Below are 22,532 nucleotides of genomic sequence, written 5' to 3'. Positions count from 1 at the left end.
TTCAATGAAGCCTATTTGTTTATTGTGTACATTGCTGAATAATGAGTGACGTGTTCAAGAATATTTTTAAGTAGTGAACAATAGAATAAAGGGAGAGGAAAAAAAAACGTGTAACAATATATTGTGCAAAACATTCATGATCGGCGTAGATTTCAGGTACATTTGCTAATACTGCTGGTAACAGCCTACGATAGATCATACACCCAATCACCATTTCCTTACGTTTAAAAATGTTAGAAGGTGAACGGATTACTTTTAACCTTAACATATGACTGGGGGGGGGTTCATTAGAAATAGTATTAATCACAAACATAAACATACTGATTCTTTAAGAAATATTAAATATACATTACCATCATTTACATATAAAAACAAATACAGACATTGAAAAGGTGAACATTAATGCTTTTGCAGAGTGATCAGGTCATGCAGGGTTTCCCTCTCCAGTCCTGACAGTATTTTGTGTATATATATATATATATTTTTTTTTTTAAAGTGTGTTCATAGGTGTGTGATGGTTGAGTTCAAGACGTCTGGTGTGTGTTTTGACTTTGAGGCCTTGGAGAGGTCTCTCTGTGGAAAGAATGAAAGATATCTACTTAGTACAAACTTACTACTAGTGTGACAGCAATATATTATAATTACACACACACACACACACACACACACACACACACACACACACACACGTAAACACACTGACAGGTGACGTGAATAACATTGATTATTCTATCCACATTCACTGGATATGAGCAATCATGTGCTCTGACTGGCTACTCTACTACTAGGATATCAGCTCATATAGTACCATGAGTAGAGAAAAACAAAATGGTAGCGCGTGTTGCTGAACTAACCGAGGACGAAATAAAAACTCTACTCGAAAACAAAACCCACAAAAATAAAAAAAAAAGCAACAAAATATAGAATGAAAGTATTTGATGGTAAGAACGTATGTTTTTTTAATTTTTCAAGAATTATTATCGCACTTTTCACAAATTGCTCCGGTCATTTCGCCGGTTTGTTAAACGGAAACGATTTTGTCGGACGTTTTGTATAAAGATTTTATTCATCGAATTTGCAAAAAATAAAAATGCCGTTTCTCAAAACCCACTGAATGTGGACAGAATAAAACAGTAATTCCATTCAATCTTGTCGTCCATGGCTTATAGCCGACTCTGCGCTATGCGCCTCCTCGGCTATCAGCTCAAGTAAGACTCGATTTTGTGGACTAACTGTTAAATATCTCATTACAATGGCACCTGTTAAGCAGTAGGATATATTCGGCAGCAAGAGAACAGTCAGGCCTCAATGTTGATGTGTTGGAAGCAGGAAAAATGGGTAAAACTGTGATGGCTAGATGACTCTGGAGATGCTCAGACCCAGTCATCTAGCCATCACAATTTGGCCTTTGTCAAAGTCGCCCAGATCCTTACGCTTGCCCATTTTTCCTGCTTCCAATACGTCAACTTCAAGAACTGACTGTTCTCTTGCTGCCTAATATATCCCACCCCTTGACAGGTGGCATTATAATGAGATAATCAACATTATTCATGTCACCAGTCAGTGTTTTTAATTTTGTGGCTGATATACTATACTGTGCAAAAGTCTTAGGCACATGTGAAGAAATGCTGTATACCAAAAAAAAAAAAAACCAACTCCGGTCCAGTGAGTGCAGTTTCATAAGGAAATGAGCTGTAGGTTTTACTGAGCATCTTACAGAACCAGCCGCAGTTCTTCTGGACCCTTTGACTGTCACACTCGCTTCTTAATTTTGCCCCCAAACCCAGCAGCCTTCATTATGTTTTCTTTTTTAATCTTAAAATGCTCTCTTATGTAATATGCCGCTCAGATACAAAAGATTTTTTTTCTGTAACATTTAATTTTGTGCTGGAAAACAAACGTTTGGACTCGAAAATGCTTTTGTACTGACTTGATAATGCAGAAGTCATAAAATAGAAATAAAGTTTGTATAAACTAGATAGAACTCGATGCCAACGGCGTCGATGGGGATGCCTCCACCCGGTAGACTACATGCCTTATTAAGCTGTGATTTGGGGATGGACATTTGACCTCACAGTAATCTTGACCTGGTGAAATTACTTGTATTAGCCTTGGAGATATTGTGTCCACAAGGTTTTCAGACAGACATTTGACCTCACAGTGACCTTGACCTTAGACCTTTTGATCTCAAAATCTAATCAGTTCATGTTTGTCCCAAAGCGCACAAATATTGAAAGTTTGGTGAAATTCCTTTCATTAGCCTTGGAGATATTGTGTTCACAAGGTTCTCGGACAGACACTTGACCTCACAGTGACCTTGACCTTAGACCTTTTGATCTCAAAATCTAATCAGTTCATGTTTGTCCCAAAGCGCACAAATATTGAAAGTTTGGTGAAATTCCTTTCATTAGCCTTTGAGATATCGTGTTCACAAGGTTTCGGGACGGACGCACGCACGGACGGACGGACAACCCGAAAACATAGTGCCTCCTGCACCTTACGGTGGCGGAGGCATAAAAATAGGGCGCCTAAGACTTTTGCACAGTACTGTACATTTTCTTAAATTTATAGTATTCTGACCAATTTTCTTGACAGATTGCAGGGGATATTTGATGGTGACAAAGTTAAAAACAGGTCGAAGATTTTATAAAATGAAAAGAAGGTTCAAGGTACATACAGTCTACACGGATTTAAAAAAAAAAAAAACACCAGGTGAGAGGTTACATGGAGTGAAAGAGGGCGGTCGCAACAGCTCAGCTACATGAGCAGACGGGGTTCAAAAAGTAGGATAAACAGCCAAAAGTCAAACAATACGCTTCAAGTGCACTTCAGAATAACGTTAAGATTAACATTTTCTTTCACTAATAAACTTCAAATTAAAATGTCAGGTAATTTATTTTAGCATTAATTTTATTTATAATTAACTCACCATTTTGTCATAAAATCTAACAATTTCACAGAAAGTTCATCTCGCAGGAAAATAAAGTAAAGTAGTCACTGAGCTGTAGCAAGTGTGTTAAAGTAAGCATGCATGTGTAATAAGAGCTCATATTTAAACAAACCTTGAGTGACTGGATTCAGTGTTGACTATTTCCTTTCAAAACAAATTTCAGAATTAACCACATACCAAGAAAGATTTTAAGCAAATAAAAATATTCATAAAATGAATCTGTTCATTACGGAAGCCGAGAGAGGCCCTTCATATAATCCTTTTTTTTTATTCACCTTGTTATCCCGAGATAACGGCATAATTAATTCAGGATCTCGAGAAAACAACACAACTAATTCGAGATCTCGAGAAAATAAAACCGTTATTTCGTGATCTCGAGTAAACAGGTGAGAAATGGTTCATTCAGGTGCGCCAAGAGACTCGTGATATGCTGACTTTGGGGCTATTTCTCATTCTGTATAGACGCAACTTTGGTCATTAGAATGTCTGGAATAATCGATCACCTAATAAGGCAATATTTTGATCAGGGGTTGACACAGGGAGAGATTGCATTAAGTCTTTTAATGAGGGATAATTTCAAAATTAGTCCGCGGCACCTCCGCAGAAGACTGGCCCCCCTCTCTCTCAAGGCATCGTAAAAAGCCATTTCTGCTCTGTTACATGCCCGCCAATTTCTAAGTCTTCGTTGTCTGACCCACAGGGGGCGCAGCTCTGCTAGAAATCTCAGCTGTTTTCTCGAGATCACGAAATAATTGTTTTGTTTTTTCGAGATCACGGAATAATTGTCTTGTTTTCTCGAGATCATGAAATAATTGTTGTTTTTTCGAGATCACGGAATAATTGTCTTGTTTTCTCGAGATCTCGAATTAGTTGTGTTGTTTTCTCGAGATCCTGAATTAATTATGTCGTTATCTCAGGATAACAAGGTGAATAAAAAAAAGATTATATGAAGGGCCTCTCGCGGCTTCCGTAGTTCATGGTTCACACTGATGGACGTTTTTTCTTGGTAAAATCACTTAGTAATTCTTGTCAAAGCAACTTTTATCAGTTTCTCCTTTGAGGACAGAATTGTATTCACCATGCACTATTAGAGCTGAAATGCACAATACCGAAACCTATTAATGCAACGAAAAGACCAAAATATTTCGCGTAATAATAGTTTTAGTAATTGAATGAGACACCTTTGAAAACAAAAGTACCATATTTTATGGACTACAAGTGCATGTTCAGATCACATGGCTTAGACAACCAAGTTTTTGCATTCAATTAACTATAACAGGGGCATGTGTTTGATAATAGGTGTGCTCCTGTGGAAGTAATGATACGTTTGTAGAACACGTCCCACCGTTAGCTTAGTGTGAACCTAACATGCTGAAAAAGAAAATCCCACAGCTGTACTTACAGATGTTAGTATTATGGCAACAGCAAAGAACTGCTTGTTTAAGTGCATTACAACATTTTGGAAATAATTACAGCGATGTAATGTCTTCTTTATATTTACTAGCATTGAGAAAAATAAAGACAGGCTTTGACTTCAGAAACAATACAGCAGCACTAAAGAGCTAATTATTAAACGGTGCCGATTCGGAGACAGTCTGAACATCATGTAAAATGAAAATGGCTGTGATTATTTTTATCATTGCAACATCAATAGTACGCTTATTAACACATTATTAAACACATTAATGATAAACATGCAACAGCAAATCATAAAACGCAACGACAAAACCAAACAAACACAACCGCAAATTTAGAAACACTTCAGAATGAACTCAGAGTAGAAAAGGGAGGTCAACATTGGATCCTACAAGTCAAGCAAGCAGAACTATCATATAAAGAAAGACTTATTCAATCAGATCGGTAATGTCTTACCTTTGACCGTGAAGTGAAGGACTTAAGTTTTTTTTTTTTTTTAAATAAGGCATTAATTACAGACATGCCGACACTGATACTGGTTTCTTAAAATATGTAAGTCATGGTCGCACATGACAAGCCCAGTCTAGTGAAATTAAGTACTGAGAAGCGCCGTTTTTGTAAAACCGCTACTTTTCAATCGCGGTGCTAAACTCTGGAACCTCGTATGCAAATTAGCTACACCTAGTCATTTCCTTAGTTTAAAGTCTTTCAAGGTTTTTGTTACTAATGTGTACAAGGATCAGTTAATGAATGTGTTTGATACTGACAGGCCTTGCTCGTGGAGCCTCTGTCGTAAGTGTGGTTGGCATTGGCAACAACAGATTTTACTTATGCCCAAGTCCTTCGGGATTTTTAACATTTTCGTCGGAAGGTGCCTTGCATGAGACTCTAGGTCCTGTTCGTGCACCCTTTTGGACCTTCCTTTTTTTTTTTTTGCTTTCTTTTGTTGTTTTCTTGCATTTACGTCTTGTAAATTTGCAGTTTGAAGGCCAATAAAGCTGTAAAAAAAAAAAAAAAAATATTATATATATATATATATATATATATATATATATATATATATATATATATATATATATATATATATATATATATATATAAAAACCTGTAGCTGATTGGACGCATTTCACTTATGAGTGATTCCACGCTTATGGGTACTGAAATGGGGACATGAACTTATTTTTAAAAATTCACCTAAAACCATTTCTTTTTTTACCATCAGGTCACAAAACATGTAATCTTTAATGAATGATATGTTAAAAGATAACTTTAATTTTCTGAGATGTAATAAAAACATATTTATATGCCAAAGTCAGAACGTAACAGAAGTGTTGTGGACATATATATTCTCAATTTTAACAATGTAGAATTACTTTTTGAAGCATAGGAAGGTGATGTTTTAGCAAATATAATTAATAAACATGTGTAGTAGAATAAACATACACATTCTTTCAATAAGATTAACATGGTATATAGCTAGATTGTAATTAATTTGTAACAGACGCGAAATGGACAATCGTAACAGAAGTAATGTAACAGACATCATTTTGGAACTCATAGGCTTGACTTTGGCATATAAATATGTTTTTATTACATCTCAGAAAATTAAAGTTATCTTTTAACATATCATTCATTAAAGATTACATGTTTTGTGACCTGATGGTAAAAAAAGAAATGGTTTTAGGTGAATAAGTTCATGTCCCCATTTCAGTACCCATAAGCGTGGAATCACTCTTATGTGTTTACTTGCAGCATATCTAAAAGAACATGATATGAATGCCCTTGATAAAAATAAAACAACATGAATAGGTCTAGCGCGGTACGGTGGTGTAGTGGTTAGCGATGTCGCCTCACGGCAAGAAGGTCCAGGTTTGAGCCCCGTGGCCGGCGAGGGCCTTTCTGTGCGGAGTTTGCATGTTCTCCCCGTGTCCGTGTGGGTTTCCTCCGGGTGCTCCGGTTTCCCCCACAGTCCAAAGACATGCAGGTTAGGTTAAGTGGTGACTCTAAATTGAGCGTAGGTGTGAATGTGAGTGTGAATGGTTGTCTGTGTCTATGTGTCAGCCCTGTGATGACCTGGCGACTTGTCCAGGGTGTACCCCGCCTTTCGCCCGTAGTCAGCTGGGATAGGCTCCAGCTTGCCTGCGACTCTGTAGAACAGGATAAAGCGGCTAGAGATAATGAGATGAGATGACTAGGTCTCCAAAGCGGCACAACAGACAAGTGTTAGGAGATTGCTGACGTTCAAATCTGGATGATGCCACATCCATCTGTGGCCAAGAGTCGAGGGAGCAATCTCAGCTGTGCTGTGAGTGAAAGGGATGGCATTCTCTCTTCCCTGTCAATTATGTGTGTGATGAAGCCAATCACACGTGTCTGCAAGCTCATGTGTGCGTTGTGATGTTCAGTAAGGACATACCCTTTCCGTCTAGAGCTAACGCTGAGGTGTTTCTGATTTTGCCGTTGTGGTTTTGGTTTGGCTTCCACCATACAGAAGTAACATATACAGCGATTATTCTCGAAGCAGAGTGCCTCTTCGGCTATCCAGAAAATAAAAGTACATTATAAAAGTAGGCCACACTAAAAATATATTCGGCATTTAAATTTAAAAACCAAACATGTATCTCTCTCAGTCTTCCACTGCCATTTTTGAACCCCTTCTGCCCTTTGAGTAGACTGTGTTGCTCATAGGAATAGAAATTACAAAATGAAAATCAAATTACCGCAAACTCAGAATAGGTGCTGGCGACCGAGTTAATGCTGAAGTTACGCTGCGGGCTCGCTGGGATCTTCAACACACCACCTGTGGCGTAGGTAAGATGACAGACATTCTCCTTATTACGTTCTGCCAGTCCTTGATGAGGAGGTTTTCCTCGACCAGGGGTCTTCAAGGAATTACCCTGTTTTAAAGAGTAAAGATAAAAAAGGTTCACATACCTTTGCCACTCACAGATATGTAATATTGGATCATTTTCCTCAATAAATAAACAGCCAAGTACAACCCCGATTCCAAAAAAGTTGGGACAAAGTACAAATTGTAAATAAAAACAGAATGCAATGATGTGGAAGTTTCAAAATTCCATATTTTATTCAGAATAGAACATAGATGACATATCAAATGTTTAAACTGAGAAAATGTATCATTTAAAGAGAAAAATTAGGTGATTTTAAATTTCATGACAACAACACATCTCAAAAAAGTTGGGACAAGGCCATGTTTACCACTGTGAGACATCCCCTTTTCTCTTTACAACAGTCTGTAAACGTCTGGGGACTGAGGAGACAAGTTGCTCAAGTTTAGGGAGAGGAATGTTAACCCATTCTTGTCTAATGTAGGATTCTAGTTGCTCAACTGTCTTAGGTCTTTTTTGTCGTATCTTCCGTTTTATGATGCGCCAAATGTTTTCTAAGGGTGAAAGATCTGGACTGCAGGCTGGCCAGTTCAGTACCCGGACCCTTCTTCTACACAGCCATGATGCTGTAATTGATGCGGTATGTGGTTTGGCATTGTCATGTTAGAAAATGCAAGGTCTTCCCTGAAAGAGACGTCGTCTGGATGGGAGCATATGTTGCTCTAGAACCTGGATATACCTTTCAGCATTGATGGTGTCTTTCCAGATGTGTAAGCTGCCCATGCCACACGCACTAATGCAACCCCATACCATCAGAGATGCAGGCTTCTGAACTGAGCGCTGATAACAACTTGGGTCGTCCTTCTCCTCTTTAGTCCGAATGACACGGCGTCCCTGATTTCCATAAAGAACTTCAAATTTTGATTCGTCTGACCACAGAACAGTTTTCCACTTTGCCACAGTCCATTTTAAGTGATCTTTGGCCCAGAGAAGACGTCTGCGCTTCTGGATCATGTTTGGATACGGCTTCTTCTTTGAACTATAGAGTTTTAGCTGGCAACGGCGGATGGCATGGTGAATTGTGTTCACAGATAATGTTCTCTGGAAATATTCCTGAGCCCATTTTGTGATTTCTAATACAGAAGCATGCCTGTATGTGATGCAGTGCCGTCTAAGGGCCCGAAGATCACGGGCACCCAGTATGGTTTTCCGGCCTTGACCCTTACGCACAGAGATTCTTCCAGATTCTCTGAATCTTTTGATGATATTATGCACTGTAGATGATGATATGTTCCAACTCTTTGCAATTTTACACTGTCGAACTCCTTTCTGATATTGCTCCACTATTTGTCAGCGCAGAATTAGGGGGATTGGTGATCCTCTTCCCATCTTTACTTCTGAGAGCCGCTGCCACTCCAAGATGCTCTTTTTATACCCAGTCATGTTAATGACCTATTGCCAATTGACCTAATGAGTTGCAATTTGGTCCTCCAGCTGTTCCTTTTTTGTACCTTTCATTTTTCCAGCCTCTTATTGCCCCGTCCCAACTTTTTTGAGATGTGTTGCTGTCGTGAAATTTCAAATGAGCCAATATTTGGCATGAAATTTAAAAATGTCTCACTTTTGACATTTGATATGTTGTCTATGTTCTATTGTGAATACAATATCAGTTTTTGAGATTTGTAAATTATTGCATTCCATTTTTATTTACAATTTGTACTTTGTCCCAACTTTTTTGGAATCGGGGTTGTATAATATTTTGTCTCATTTGTTTAACTGGGTCCTCTTTATCTACTTTTAGGACTTGTGTGGAAATCTGATAATGTTTTAGGTCATATTTATGCAGAAATATAGAAAATCCTAAAGGGTTCACAAACTTCCAAGCAGTGGCCCTGCACTGACCTTGCTGGCTGATATTGGAGGGCGGGACACAGGTGAGTGGCAGACAGTTCCACAAAACACAGAGCGCATCGTGCTGTTAGAGTTGCCAGCGGACGTGCTGGACGTAGCGTTTAGCTGAAGGAAACGCAAGGAGAGTTAGTATAATCCGTGCACTCATGTGAAAAGAAAGTTAATCAAGTTATGCTGTGATGGAATTGGCTAAAGCATTCAATTTCTAAGTATATTTGCAGGACACTTTTATTGATCGTTATTAATTTTTACCTTTCGTGCCTTGCACGGGGTCATACTGCCCAAAAATCTTCGCTTAGTTGGTGACCGTACAGCAGTGCCATACAGCATGTCTTCCTCTGTCTGTTTGCTCTTTTTTAATTGCTAACAAAGAAAGATCATATGGATTTCAATAACCTGAATAATAACATGGCGTAACAGCACTTCTTCTATTACATGACATGAAATCTCTCAAGGTAGTGGGATGGAAGGCAGGCAAATCTCAAAACATTTCTTGAGGTAAATATATGTAAACAAATCCAAAACATATAATGTTAATTGTTATGAACACATTTTCATCCTGCCTCCTAAACCAATCATAAAGTCTCACCGACAGCTCTGTACGACTGAACACTGGTGTATTACAGTATATTGTCCAGAAGAAAAGCCTTCTAACTAGAGACATTATCAGGATGATTCTCTGACATCTGTCGTTAAGCCATAAATGACAGTACATATGTGCGTTATTTCCCACTTCATCAGCCCGTCCTGATTCGGCACACATCGTACCGAAGCAAGTAACCACATTCAGCACATTACATTAAATGGCATTGAGCAGACGCTCTTATCCAGAGTGACATGCAACATACGCAGAGCAGCCTGGGGAGCAGTTTGGGGTTAGGTGCCTTGCTCAAGGGCACTTCAGCCATTCCTGCTGGTCCAGGGAATCAAACCAGTGACCTTTTGGTCCCGAAGCGACTTCCCCATATGCACTAAACTGTCTATTCTATTTCAGTGTTGTGAAATATATGCTAAACTTCATTTCATTCACACTTCACTGCTGGGTTTAAGTATGTAGTTATATTTTTCATTAATTTAGAGGTGGGACACGAGGACTTACACAATATACGGTATACCAAACATAGAAACTAGGAGCTGTACTCAGAGCAGGTATAAATGATGGCTGAGAGTTAAGTTCAAAGGATACTTAAATTTTAACACTAGGAAAAAAGTTCACCTATTTCTTGTTGGGTTACACAAGGTAATATAGTCTCTGTGCGGTTGTTCAGGTTATTAAATTACATGTGTGTAGTTCATACCTCCAACGACACGTGTCTGAGATGGGATTCTTCCAATAATGTCTAAACCATCTATTTTAAATACAAACACTAGCCTTTAAGCCCAAAATAAATCACAGATTTAAAATGCTATAAAAATATTATTTTTTATAAATATGATGGTTATAAAAATATTAAAAAAAACCAGTGTTTCCCCTACCATTACCCCCCCCCAACGGGACCCCACACACCCTCTGAAATCCCCCCCACCCACATTTTAAAGTGCATATTGCACACTATATAGCAATATCAGTCTTAACTCCCTAATATACAGTGGTGCTTGAAAGTTTGTGAACCCTTTAGAATTTTCTATATTTCTGCATAAATATGACCTAAAACATCATCAGATTTTCACACAAGTCCTAAAAGTAGATAAAGAGAACCCAGTTAAACAAATGAGACAAAAATATTATACTTGGTCATTTATTTATTGAGGAAAATCATCCAATATTACACATCTGTGAGTGGCAAAAGTATGTGAACCTTTGCTTTCAGTATCTGGTGTGCCCCCCTTCTGCAGCAATAACTGCAACTAAACGTTTGCGGTAACTGTTGATCAGTCCTGTACACTGGCTTGGAGGAATTTTATCCCATTCCTCCGTACAGAACAGCTTCAACTCTGGGATGTTGGTGGGTTTCCTCACATGAACTGCTCGCTTCAGGTCCTTCCACAACTTTTCCATTGGATTAAGGTCAGGACTTTGACTTGGCCATTCCAAAACATTAACTTTATCCCTCTTTAACCATTCTTTGGTAGAACGACTTGTGTGCTTAGGGTTGCTGTCTTGCTGCATGATCCACCTTCTCTTGAGATTCACTTCATGGACAGATGTCATGACATTTTCCTTTAGAATTCGCCGGTATAATTCAGAATTCATTGTTCCATCAATGATGGCAAGCCGTCCTGGCCCAGATGCAGTAAAACAGGCCCAAACCATGATACTGCCACCACCATGTTTCACAGATGGGATAAGGTTCTTATGCTGGAATGCAGTGCTTTCCTTTCTCCAAACATAACGCTTCTCATTTAAACCAAAAAGTTCTATTTTGGTCTCATCCGTCCACAAAACATTTTTCCAATAACCTTCTGGCTTGTCCACGTGATCTTTTGCAAACTGCAGATGAGCAGCAATGTTCTTTTTGGAGAGCAGTGGCTTTCCCCTTGCAACCCTGCCATGCACACCATTGTTGTTCGGTGTTCTCCTGATGGTGGACTCATGAACCTTAACATTAGCCAATGTGAGAGAGGCCTTCAGTTGCTTAGAAGTTACCCTGGGGTCTTTTGCGACCTCGATGACTATTACACACCTTGCTCTTGGAGTGATCTTTGCTGGTCGACCACTCCTGGGGAGGGTAACAATGGTCTTGAATTTCCTCCATTTGTACACAATCTGTCTGACTGTGGATTGGTGGAGTCCAAACTCTTTAGAGATGGTTCTGTAACCTTTTCCAGCCTGATGTGCATCAACAACGCTTTTTCTGAGGTCCTCAGAAATCTCCTTTGTTCGTGCCATGATACACTTCCACAAACATGTGTTGTGAAGATCAGACTTTGATAGATCCCTGTTCTTTAAATAAAACAGGGTGCCCACTCACACCCGATTGTCATCCCATTGATTGAAAACACCTGACTCTAATTTCACCTTTAAATTTACTGCTAATCCTAGAGGTTCACATACTTTTGCCACTCACAGATATGTAATATTGGATCATTTTCCTCAATAAATAAATGACCAAGTAGAATATTTTTGTCTCATTTGTTTAACTGGGTTCTCTTTATCTACTTTTAGGACTTGTATGAAAATCTGATGATGTTTTAGGTCATATTTATGCAGAAATATAGAAAATTCTAAAGGGTTCACAAACTTTCAAGCACCACTGTATAGATTTAGGCACTGCCTAAAAGCGGAGCTCCCATCTGTTTCTGGGTTGTAGAATTTTCTTAGATCAGAGCCAGCCTCTTTTGTTTTATATCGAGAATCGCCAAAAAAAAAAAAATTCAGGCATGACGCGTGCGCGTCGTGCATGGAGATTGTCCCGCCATGATTGGGCTGCCTGTGATGGCAGGCACGCGAGTGACATGGCGACAACAGCGACAAGTTACTCACTACTATACCGTCCCGACTACTACTCTACTTCACTCGTTGTTGGGTTTCTTGTGGTGGCAGGCACACACAGGACCGAAACCATCAGAAAACAACTCCATGGGTTTCTTTATGTATCCACACTCTATGCCTATGGGGTTCCGCTCGTGCGGGCCGAGCTCCGCTATTACATGTGCATATCCTGACTCATAAAACAGCCCAGGACGAGCTACAGCATATTAATATATTTACATTTGTTAAAAGAATGAAATAAAATGGTAAACATTTATTGACTTAACTTTTATTTCTTCATTTCCTGACAGATATACACAGTAAATATACATTATTTTAAAAAAGGCATACCCGTTCCTGTTTTTCCCGCTCCTTCTCCAGGCGATAGAGTTCCCACTGCTCAGAAACAAACTGCAGGAACTTCTGACCCTGGACCAGAAACTCTCTGCCTTGTTCTTGCTCCCACTGCTCGATCTGAACGGTCAGCTTCTTTTCAAGCTAAATGAGACAGATTGAGTTCCAGGAGCTTTGTCTATTCAGCCTTATATTAAATCATCTAGACCAAACAAGAGATGCTTTCAGGAAAAACAGCATTAATTACCTTCGGGAGGCCTTTGAGCAGGTCTGATCTTTGTTTCTCCTCCTTTAAAAGGTTTCCTCCTCTGTTGGTAAATCTGGATGGATCTGTGGCTTTTTTCTTCAAATTAAATTAGGTGATTAATAATAACAATCATCATCCAAAACTACCATCACGACTGCTACTGCTACTACTCATACGCCTCATCATCTGAAAACAAAATCTGACATCAGCTTTCTATCTCTGGTTGACCCGACTTACTTCAAGCTCCAAGAAAAGCCTCCAACTCTCCTCCCATTTGTGAACACCTTCAAAAAGTTCTTTATGATCTTCATAATGCTGTTTTAGGTGCTGAATCTCAGATTCATGCAAGTTCAGAAGCTCTTCGTTAAAATCATCTGAAAAGAAGAAGTGATTCAGCTCTTACTTTTACCAATTCGTACAAACAAAAAGCATTTGCTGTGTATAAATCAGAATATCTGTTTACCGTCATAGTAGGGCAGAAAAGCCTGGCGCTGATCGCTACTGTAAAAGCATTTATCCCAGAACACTGCAATTTCCTCTCGAATACCCTTCGTAAGATCCTGAATATTTCTCAGCTTCAGTTCCTCCAGGCGCTTGAGTTCAGCTTGCAGCTGGGAACAAACAGATGTTGCACATCAGCATTACTCGAAAGCAGCGAGCCTGTAGCCCGACAGAAGAGGAAGTAATAAAAATAGTGAGTATGAACCACAGTTTCCAAGCTGTAGTGTCTACATACAGCTTCCATGTTCCTCTTCTTCGACATGGTCATGTGCTCAGCAATCGCATCACGATCTTCCTGTGAGACGTGCAACCTGTCCCACAGCTCCTGGATCTTTCCTCGATATGACACGCACATACGCTCGTTCTCAGCTTTCCTGCTCTCCAGCTGAAACGTTTTAAAGTGCATATCATGGGTAAATTCAGGAGCAAGATCAATGTAGTTCGCCTATTTTATATTAAACTTTGATCAAATATCTGTCACATTTTGTGCAATTGCGCAATACCAGAAAAATTCAGTTGAAATCGAGCCATTTGAGGCGAATTGGTCCGCCTCTGAAAAAACTTGGCATCTGGATTTCCCGGCAAACATTGATTTTCGTGACGTCACGTGCGGGACTCCTCCATCTGAATCCTACGTCAGCGCTGGTTTGTTTATGAGAAAACGACCTGGTGGTTTTCTGCAAATTTCTTCAACGTTCTCACGTAATTATTAAAATGGTTAACAGATGTATCGTAGGAGGGTGTAGCAACACCAGTCTTGATGGGATTAGTACTCATTGTTTTCCAAAAGTCCGGACAACGAGAGAGAAATGGGAGTGCTTCGTGCGAAAAACTGGCAACATGCAACAGACCACAGCATCATATGCGGGGCTCACTTCATAAAACCCGACGACTTTGAGAACTATTTGCAGCGGGAAATGGGCTTCAAGAAGCAACTTGATGTGAAAAAAGACGCAGTTCCATCTGTTAAAATGCCCAAAGCAACACCGTCTCCATCTGTGTCAGCGTCACCAAAGGAGCCAGCCGTGTTCGTCTCCCCTGACAGAAGGCGAAGTGCCGCATCCACTGAGGCCCTCGAAGCCGAGGACCAAGCAGAGCCGAGAAAAAGACCAAGAAAATCAGCAATTCACAAGTTGACTGTTGCCGGGGTAAGAAATAAGAGAGACTATACTCTAAATTAGGTGTTCCTGTGTTTGTCTCTCAGCCTGCTGGCGGATCCGCACGTGACGTCACGAATCTGGATCAATCTGGCTCCAGACTCCCTTGGGATTTTTCCAGATGCGTTTTGTTATTTTATTTTTTTTCTGCTGTAGACAGATGGCCTTGTGCAAAATTACCCTTCTGGATGAGTGTGTAAAGGGACATATTTTCATATAAAAAACCCCCCAAAAAACACAAAATTGGTCCAGAATATATACTTTAATGTTAGGGCTTTCGCATCGTGTAGCATTTCAGTGTAGAGAATTGTTCAGGAAGACTGCAGTCCTCTTACCTGGTGAAGGAGGACCTTAAGGGAGTCAATGTTGTCTTTGGAAAGACAAAAAGCCTCTTCGTCCTCACAGACGATATCCTTTTCAAAACTAGTCTCGGGCAATTGATCCAGATCGTCCATACAAAGCATGATATTTTTCTTTAGTTCAACAAACTTGCTGTGTCTTTGTTCCTGAAGAGAAGACAGATGAAGATATAACTCAAAAATATACCTCTAAGACGTTACTATGATTAAACCCATGACAGAAAGAAACCCTCCACCTTTTCTGCTGTCAGTTGTGCAATGTGTTGTCGGAAGCTTTCCAGTTGCTCCACAGAAGGAACTGCGCTCGCAGAGATCGAGAACGGCTCTGAGCACAGAACGTCACAGAGATCCTGATCCTGCTCTATGAGGGTTTTAAGCGTCTGCATTCTCTGACCTTTCTGTTTCAACATCACCTCAAGACAGGTTCGTATATCTTTCTCCTGTTGGAGCATTGTGTTTACCTTCTCCTCCTACAAACAGGCAAACAGACAACTTTAAAATAAGGATGTTCACCTGGCACCTGACGCGAGCACGTTTTCTTTTTTCAGGCTATTGGGGGGAAAAAAAAATGATGAAAGCTATACATGTGTATATATGCGCATGCATCTGATCAGTTATGCGAATGGTGCTGGGTGGAGTCAGGTTTAGGGTCAATATTATCATATCATCTCATCATCTCTAGCCGCTTTATCCTGTTCTACAGGGTCGCAGGCAAGCTGGAGCCTATCCCAGCTGACTATGGGTGAAAGGCGGGGTACACCCTGGACAAGTCGCCAGGTCATCACAGGGCTGACACATAGACACAGACAATCATTCACACTCACATTCACACCTACGGTCAATTTAGAGTCACCAGTTAGCCTAACCTGCATGTCTTTGGACTGTGGGGGGAAACCGGAGCACCCGGAGGAAACCCACGCGGACACGGGGAGAACATGCAAACTCCGCACAGAAAGGCCCTCGCCGGCCACAGGGCTCGAACCCGGACCTTCTTACTGTGAGGCACCTGCTGCTCTCGTTTCGTGTGAACCCTTTACGGCGCGACGTGAATTTCCCGCTGTTTGCGTGTGAACGCCAGGGCAGCGCAAAACATTTTAGATTTTGCTTCATTTTCATCACAGAGAATTTAATCTAGGTTACGCAACGATGTTAGACTTTCTTTGGAAAATTAAGACCTCCGTGGAAAAAATTAAGACTTTCAAGATGAAATTTAATACTTTTAAGGCCTTAATTCTGGAAAATGAAATTCAATACTTTTTTAATACTTTTAAGACTCCGCGGGTACCCTGTTTGACAACGACAAGTATATTAATTTTGCGACCAAAGTCACCTACCCTTTTAATTTCCTCGCGTGATGTCATCGGCAGGTTCCCCTTCTTGTGTACCACGTGACGTGGCACATATCAGCAATGGCGGATAGAACGCGATAAAAATAATACCAATAGATCTAGCTAATACCAATAAATCTAGCTAACTGAAAGATTAACTCAAAATTTTTCGCAATTTTTTTGGCCCCCATATACGAGGAGAAATGACTCTCTCACTTTGGGGGTTTCCTGGTCTAAAAATAGACCGACACGTGGTACACAAGAAGGGGAACCTGCCGATGACATCACGTTTCACTACCGCGCGGAAATTAAAAGGGTAGGTGACTTTGGTCGCAAAATTAATATACTTGTCGTTGTCAAAAAATTATGTTTGATATATCATTTTGAAGCTAAAAGATTTCTCTGTCTAGTCATGTTGTCATAAAATATATTGTATTTTATGCCAAAGAATACATCCAATGGTGGAATGGCACTTTAAAAGGATTAACTCCGTCTTTCAATCAGATCGGTTCACATTACCCAACAGGGGTGTTTACACTTACACTTTTATTATTATTATTAATGGTTTACTAGACTGCATGTAAATGTAGTTATTTGCAAGAAAAAGAAATTGACATATGAGAAAGCAACAGTATTGATCACTGAGTGTACACCTTTCAACTGGTTCTGATGCTCAATGATCTTAATGGGCCTGAATGCTGACAAGAAAGTTTAACTGGTTAGGGTCTATGTGCAGTCCATTCACTCACCTGATATGGAGGAAGCTGCAGCTCCGTGCACAGTTTATTCAGCTCTTTACGACAGGTCTCGATACTGGTCATCAAACGCTTCCTTAGACTCTCTTCTTCTGCAATCATCATGTCCAGAAGACTCTAATATTTACATTTACATTGAGTCATTTGGAAGATTCCTTCATCCAAAGCAATTTTAACTCACACCCTTCATCAGTAGCCCAGAGCTGTAACTGCTGAGACAACATTGCCTTAATAGATAGCTGTGCTGCTAATTCACAGACCCGTTGCTGAGGTGTTTCTAGTTGGTTGCTAAAATGTTGCTATGTGGTTGCTAAGGTGTTGCATATTGGTTGCTATGTGGATGCCAGGGTGCTGCTCGTTAGTCGCTATGTGGATGCCAGGGTTTTTCTAAGGTGTTACTTGCTGGTTGCTAGGTGGATACTAGGGTTTTGCTCGTTAGTCGCTAGGTGGATGTCAGGGTTTTTCTAAGGTGTTACTCATTGGTTGCTAGGTGGGTGCCAGGGTTTTGCTCGTTAGTTGCTAGGTGGATGTCAGGGTTTTTCTAAAGTTGTTACTCATTGGTTGCTAGGTGGATACTAGGGCTTTGCTCGTTTCTGTGAAGATTCTCAGTCATCCAGGTCATGGTAAACTGTGGGTGGTAAAAGAGAGCAACTGGACTTGCTTGAAGATTCTTGAAGACGTTTCACCTCTCATCCGAAAGGCTTCTTCAGTTCTGTCTGACTAACAGGGAGTATCAGGTATTTATCCTCTCATGGATGAAAAGCTCATCTTATGCCGCTTTTCCACTACAAACGCGGCTGAGTTGGGCTGAGTCGAGCTGAGTGGGGCTGTTGGAGTTGCATTTCGACTACAACCGCGCTGAACCGTGCTGGCTGGAAGTGGGTGGACACATTGGGTGGAGTTAGTGAAAGTGGGTGGACGTCACGTGATGTCGTTAGGCGGCGCAAACAGTGACATCAGTGAGCTTTTAAGCGGTAGTCTCACGACCCGGATAGTAAACAATAAACATGGAGGACATGGAGTCGTTAGTGTTGCTGGTCTTGGTGCTGTGGCTTGTTGTCACCGACAACGCCAACAGATACTGGCAAGAGCGTATAGATGAGGCGAGGCGCACAAGGCTTCAGAAATTCTCGTAATTCTTCTTCTTCCGGGTTTACGGTGTTTACAGATCCCAGTGTGCTCGCGGGGCGTGTGTGGGCATGTGAGGACACGCCTCCTCACCAATCAGTGCACAGGGGAGTGTCTCCTCACGCCCCTAGCCCCACTTGGCTCGGTTTGGCTTGCTTCAGCCCCACTCCAAAACCGTGCGAGTTTTGGGTGCTAAGCAGGGCTGAAGCGAGCTGAGTCGTGCTGCTCTGAGATAGTCGAAACGCGAGCCGTGTCGGGCTGAAGTGAGCTGAAAAAGGGTAGTGGAAAAGGGCCATAAGGTGTTGTTGAGTCATCCTGTTGGTGTGGGTCACTGGGGGCTGGTTGTGAATGGCCTCGAGAGTCGTTAGCATTGCAATCCATTGATTGATTTTTTTCCATTGATCATCCTAACGACTCTCGAGGCCGTTCACAACCAGCCCCCAGTGACCCACACCAACAGGATGACTCAACGACACCTTAGATGAGCTTTTCATCAATTGAGAGGATAAATACCTGATGCTCCCTACCAGTCAGACAGAACTGAAGAAGCCTTTCGGATGAGAGGTGAAACGTCTTCAAGAATCTTCAAGCAAGTCCAGTTGCTCTCTTTTACCACCCACAGCTTTGCTCGTTAGTTGCTAGGTGGATGCCAGGGGTTTTCTAAGGTGTTACTTGTTGGTTGCTAGGTGGATGCCAGGGTTTTGCTCATTAGTTGCTAGGTGGATGCCAGGGTTTTTCTAAGGTGTTACTCGCTGGTTACTAGGTGGATACCAGGACTTTGCTCGTTAGTTGTGAGGTGGATGCCAAGGTTTTGCTAAGGTTTTGCTCGTTCGTTGCTAGGTGGATGCCAGGGTTTTGCTCGTTCGTTGCTAGGTGGATGCCAGGGTTTTGCTCGTTCGTTGCTAGGTGGATGCCAGGGTTTTGCTCGTTCGTTGCTAGGTGGATGCCAGGGTTTTGCTCGTTCGTTGCTAGGTGGATGCCAGGGTTTTGCTCGTTCGTTGCTAGGTGGATGCCAGGGTTTTGCTCGTTCGTTGCTAGGTGGATGCCAGGGTTTTGCTCGTTCGTTGCTAGGTGGATGCCAGGGTTTTGCTCGTTCGTTGCTAGGTGGATGCCAGGGTTTTGCTCGTTCGTTGCTAGGTGGATGCCAGGGTTTTGCTCGTTAGTTGCTAGGTGGATGCCAGGGTTTTGCTCGTTAGTTGCTAGGTGGACGCCAGGGGTTTGCTCGTTAGTTGCTAGGTGGACGCCAGGGGTTTGCTCGTTAGTTGCTAGGTGGACGCCAGGGTTTTGCTCATTAGTTGTGAGGTGGATGCCAGGGTTTTTCTCATTAGTTGTGAGGTGGATGCCAGGGTTTTTCTCATTAGTTGTGAGGTGGATGCCAGGGTTTTTCTCATTAGTTGTGAGGTGGATGCCAGGGTTTTGCTCGTTAGTTGCTAGGTGGATGCCAGGGGTTTTCTAAGGTGTTACTCGTCGGTTGCGAGGTGGATACCAGGGCTTTGCTCATTATGTTGTGAGGTGGATGCCAGGGTTTTGCTAGATGGTTGCTAAGATATTACAATTCTTTCTTGTAAATATGTTTTACAATTGTTTACTATAAATTTTACAGTACTTTATTGGTAACCCAGGTTGCCAGTCAGTTAATGTAAAATCTACAGTATTTTTTTTTTACAGTGAATGCCATAGCTAAAATTCACAGACCCTTTCTATTAGTGCTCATATCCACTTCATACTCACTCTGATGTGAGTTTTGACCACATTTGTTCTCTCCAGTCTCTGTTCCTCTGGGATGCCGATCTCCTCCCAGATGTCCTTCAGGTGGCACAGAGCTTTATTTAGGCAGGACACTGCCTCTGCAGCGAGCACCTCACTAAACACATCAACAAAACCATGGACATCATGTTAGCAGGGCCTCGGGTAATGACAGGAGTCCGAGTCAGCCCTAAACATGCTCAACACGCTCAGTATGAAAAGTCTAACTGGATCTAGAGGCACTCACTAGCACGGATACTTTAATGCTTTCTCATTCATACTCTTAAATATTAGCCGGTTATTATGGTTTATTACACATTAATTAATGTGGTCGATTAGCCAAGCAGTTACAGAGTCAAGTAACCTGTCAGAAGCTAACCGTTAGCCACTTTTAGCTAACAAACAAACATTATTATTATTATTGAATAAACTCAAATAGATGGCAATTACTGACCTCTTCCTCATCGTCGGGTGCGAACAGTGCGGGTTTTAATGGTTTGTTTATCGGGCAGAAGACGTGTCGGAACCGAACCAGGTCTCGCGCAGCCGTTTCTCTGTAGATTCAAAATACGCGTCAAACTAGCGCTTCGGATTTCATTGGCCAGCGGCGGTGCGAAGTGCGCATGCGTAAGGGCGGGTCACAGCTCTTGACTGTTTTCTTCATGACGTCAGAAACGGTCAGTCGTCTCGTCTCGCGCTCGCCCTGGTGTCCTTCATCCCAGTGCTGGCTGATGAATGGAAACAACTCATTCCTGCAGAATGCAGCTGCAGCAGAGTTATGCAAACTAATTCAAATTATGAAGAATCAGTAGCCTAATGGGTCGCTCCAGGGTCAGATTTTTATATGAAAATTATTTTATACATGTTAAAAAAAGGGTGGCACGGTGGTGTAGTGGTTAGCGCTGTCGCCTCACAGCAAGAAGGTCCTGGGTTCGAGCCCCGGGGCCGGCGAGGGCCCTTCTGTGTGGAGTTTGCATGTTCTCCCCGTGTCCGCGTGGGTTTCCTCCGGGTGCTCCGGTTTCCCCCACAGTCCAAAGACATGCAGGTTAGGTTAACTGGTGACTCTAAATTGACCGTAGGTGTGAATGTGAGTGTGAATGGTTGTCTATGTGTCAGCCCTGTGATGACCTGGCGACTTGTCCAGGGTGTACCCCGCCTTTCGCCCATAGTCAGCTGGGATAGGCTCCAGCTTGCCTGCGACCCTGTAGAAGGATAAAGCGGCTAGAGATAATGAGACGAGATGTTAAAAAAAAAGCTTTCTGAATAGTACTAGCCTGAACCTGAATATTATGATTCAGTCCTGAGCCAGAATCAAACTTTATCACTTTCTCTACACATTACAGCACAGGGAATTTTGTTTTTTTTCTATAAATACTGTGCCCTTGGACCAGTTAAGAGCCTTGCTCAACAGCAATAGTTTGAAAAAATGGTTTGGCTTGAACCTATAACCTTCTGATCAGTAACCCAGCACCTTAACCATCGAACCACCTCTGCCGTTAGTCAAGTGGCTTTCCACATGGGTTTCCTTCCATCACCCAAAAACATGCCAATGGGTTGATTGGCGACACCAAATTACCACAGATGTGAAAGAGGGGTTTTTGTATGTTTGTGTGCACACATGCACATGCTTGCATGGTGCATCCAAGGTGTATTCTTGCCTCACACCCAAGTATTCCCACACTCTCAGAAAATAAAAATACATTACTGTACCTTTAGGGGTACAATGGCTTATCACTGGGGCAGTACCCTCTAGTACATATTTGTACTCTTGATATACTGCTACGGAACATATATGTACCTGTTTGGCCCTAAAAAGGTACACCTTGAGGTCCAATAATGAGCCCTAGAGGGTACATTAATGTAGATTGTACCTTGGGGTATTTTCCACCGGCACCCTGTTAACCAACAGTACCGGAGGCGGCTGTTGTTAACCCGGGCCCCGACCGATCTGGTATGGTATTCTTTTCAATCCGCATGTTAGATTTGGCACAGTTTTACGCCGGATGCCCTTCCTGATGCAACCCTCTCCAATTTATCCAGGCTTGGGACCGGCGCCAAGAGTACGCTTATGCACCCTCAGTGACTGGATGCAGCGAAGATGCAAGGAGTAGACGTAAAGAAAGTTGGTGAATTCAAGTACCTGGGGTCAACTGTACAGGAAAATAGGGGCTGCGATAGTGAGGTGAGAAAGAGAGTGCAGGCAGGGTGGAGCAGTTGGAGAAGGATTTTGGGAGTCATTTGTGAAAGGAAAGTCCCAGCAAAAGTGAAAGGTAAGATGTACAAGACAGTAGTGAGACCAGCTGTGATGTACGGATTGGAGACCGTACGCTTAACGAAGAAACAGGAGGCAAAAGTTGAGGATGTTAAGGTTTGCGATGGGAGGTTGGACAGGATAAGGAACGAGCACATCAGAGGGACA

At 41.7% G+C, this 22,532-nt stretch overlaps 1 protein-coding gene across 2 annotated transcripts; it reads right to left on the bottom strand.

Moving 5' to 3' along the window:
* Positions 1-21,133, bottom strand: prc1b (protein regulator of cytokinesis 1b). 2 transcript variants are annotated; one of them, XM_060911649.1, is made up of 15 exons: positions 20,568-21,133; positions 20,099-20,231; positions 17,234-17,356; positions 15,393-15,626; positions 15,133-15,303; positions 13,876-14,025; positions 13,603-13,750; positions 13,377-13,513; positions 13,140-13,235; positions 12,890-13,036; positions 9,379-9,489; positions 9,118-9,231; positions 7,087-7,263; positions 3,063-3,094; positions 1-573 (listed from the first exon to the last, which is right to left on the bottom strand). In XM_060911649.1, the coding sequence occupies exons 1-15, from the start codon at positions 20,576-20,578 to the stop codon at positions 525-527; spliced, it is 1,833 nt and encodes a 610-aa protein (XP_060767632.1). In that variant the 5' UTR covers positions 20,579-21,133; the 3' UTR covers positions 1-524. The 2 variants fall into 2 exon arrangements, with proteins under 2 accessions (XP_060767632.1, XP_060767633.1); XM_060911650.1 differs by lacking the exon at positions 3,063-3,094 and having other exon boundaries at positions 20,568-21,132.
* Positions 21,134-22,532: the final 1,399 nt, after the last annotated feature.

This window comes from Neoarius graeffei, chromosome 27 (assembly GCF_027579695.1).
Source record: "Neoarius graeffei isolate fNeoGra1 chromosome 27, fNeoGra1.pri, whole genome shotgun sequence".
NCBI classification, from domain to species: domain Eukaryota; kingdom Metazoa; phylum Chordata; class Actinopteri; order Siluriformes; family Ariidae; genus Neoarius; species Neoarius graeffei.
The sequence above is the reverse complement of the archived record's forward strand: the minus strand, read 5'-3'. Positions and strand labels throughout refer to the sequence as shown.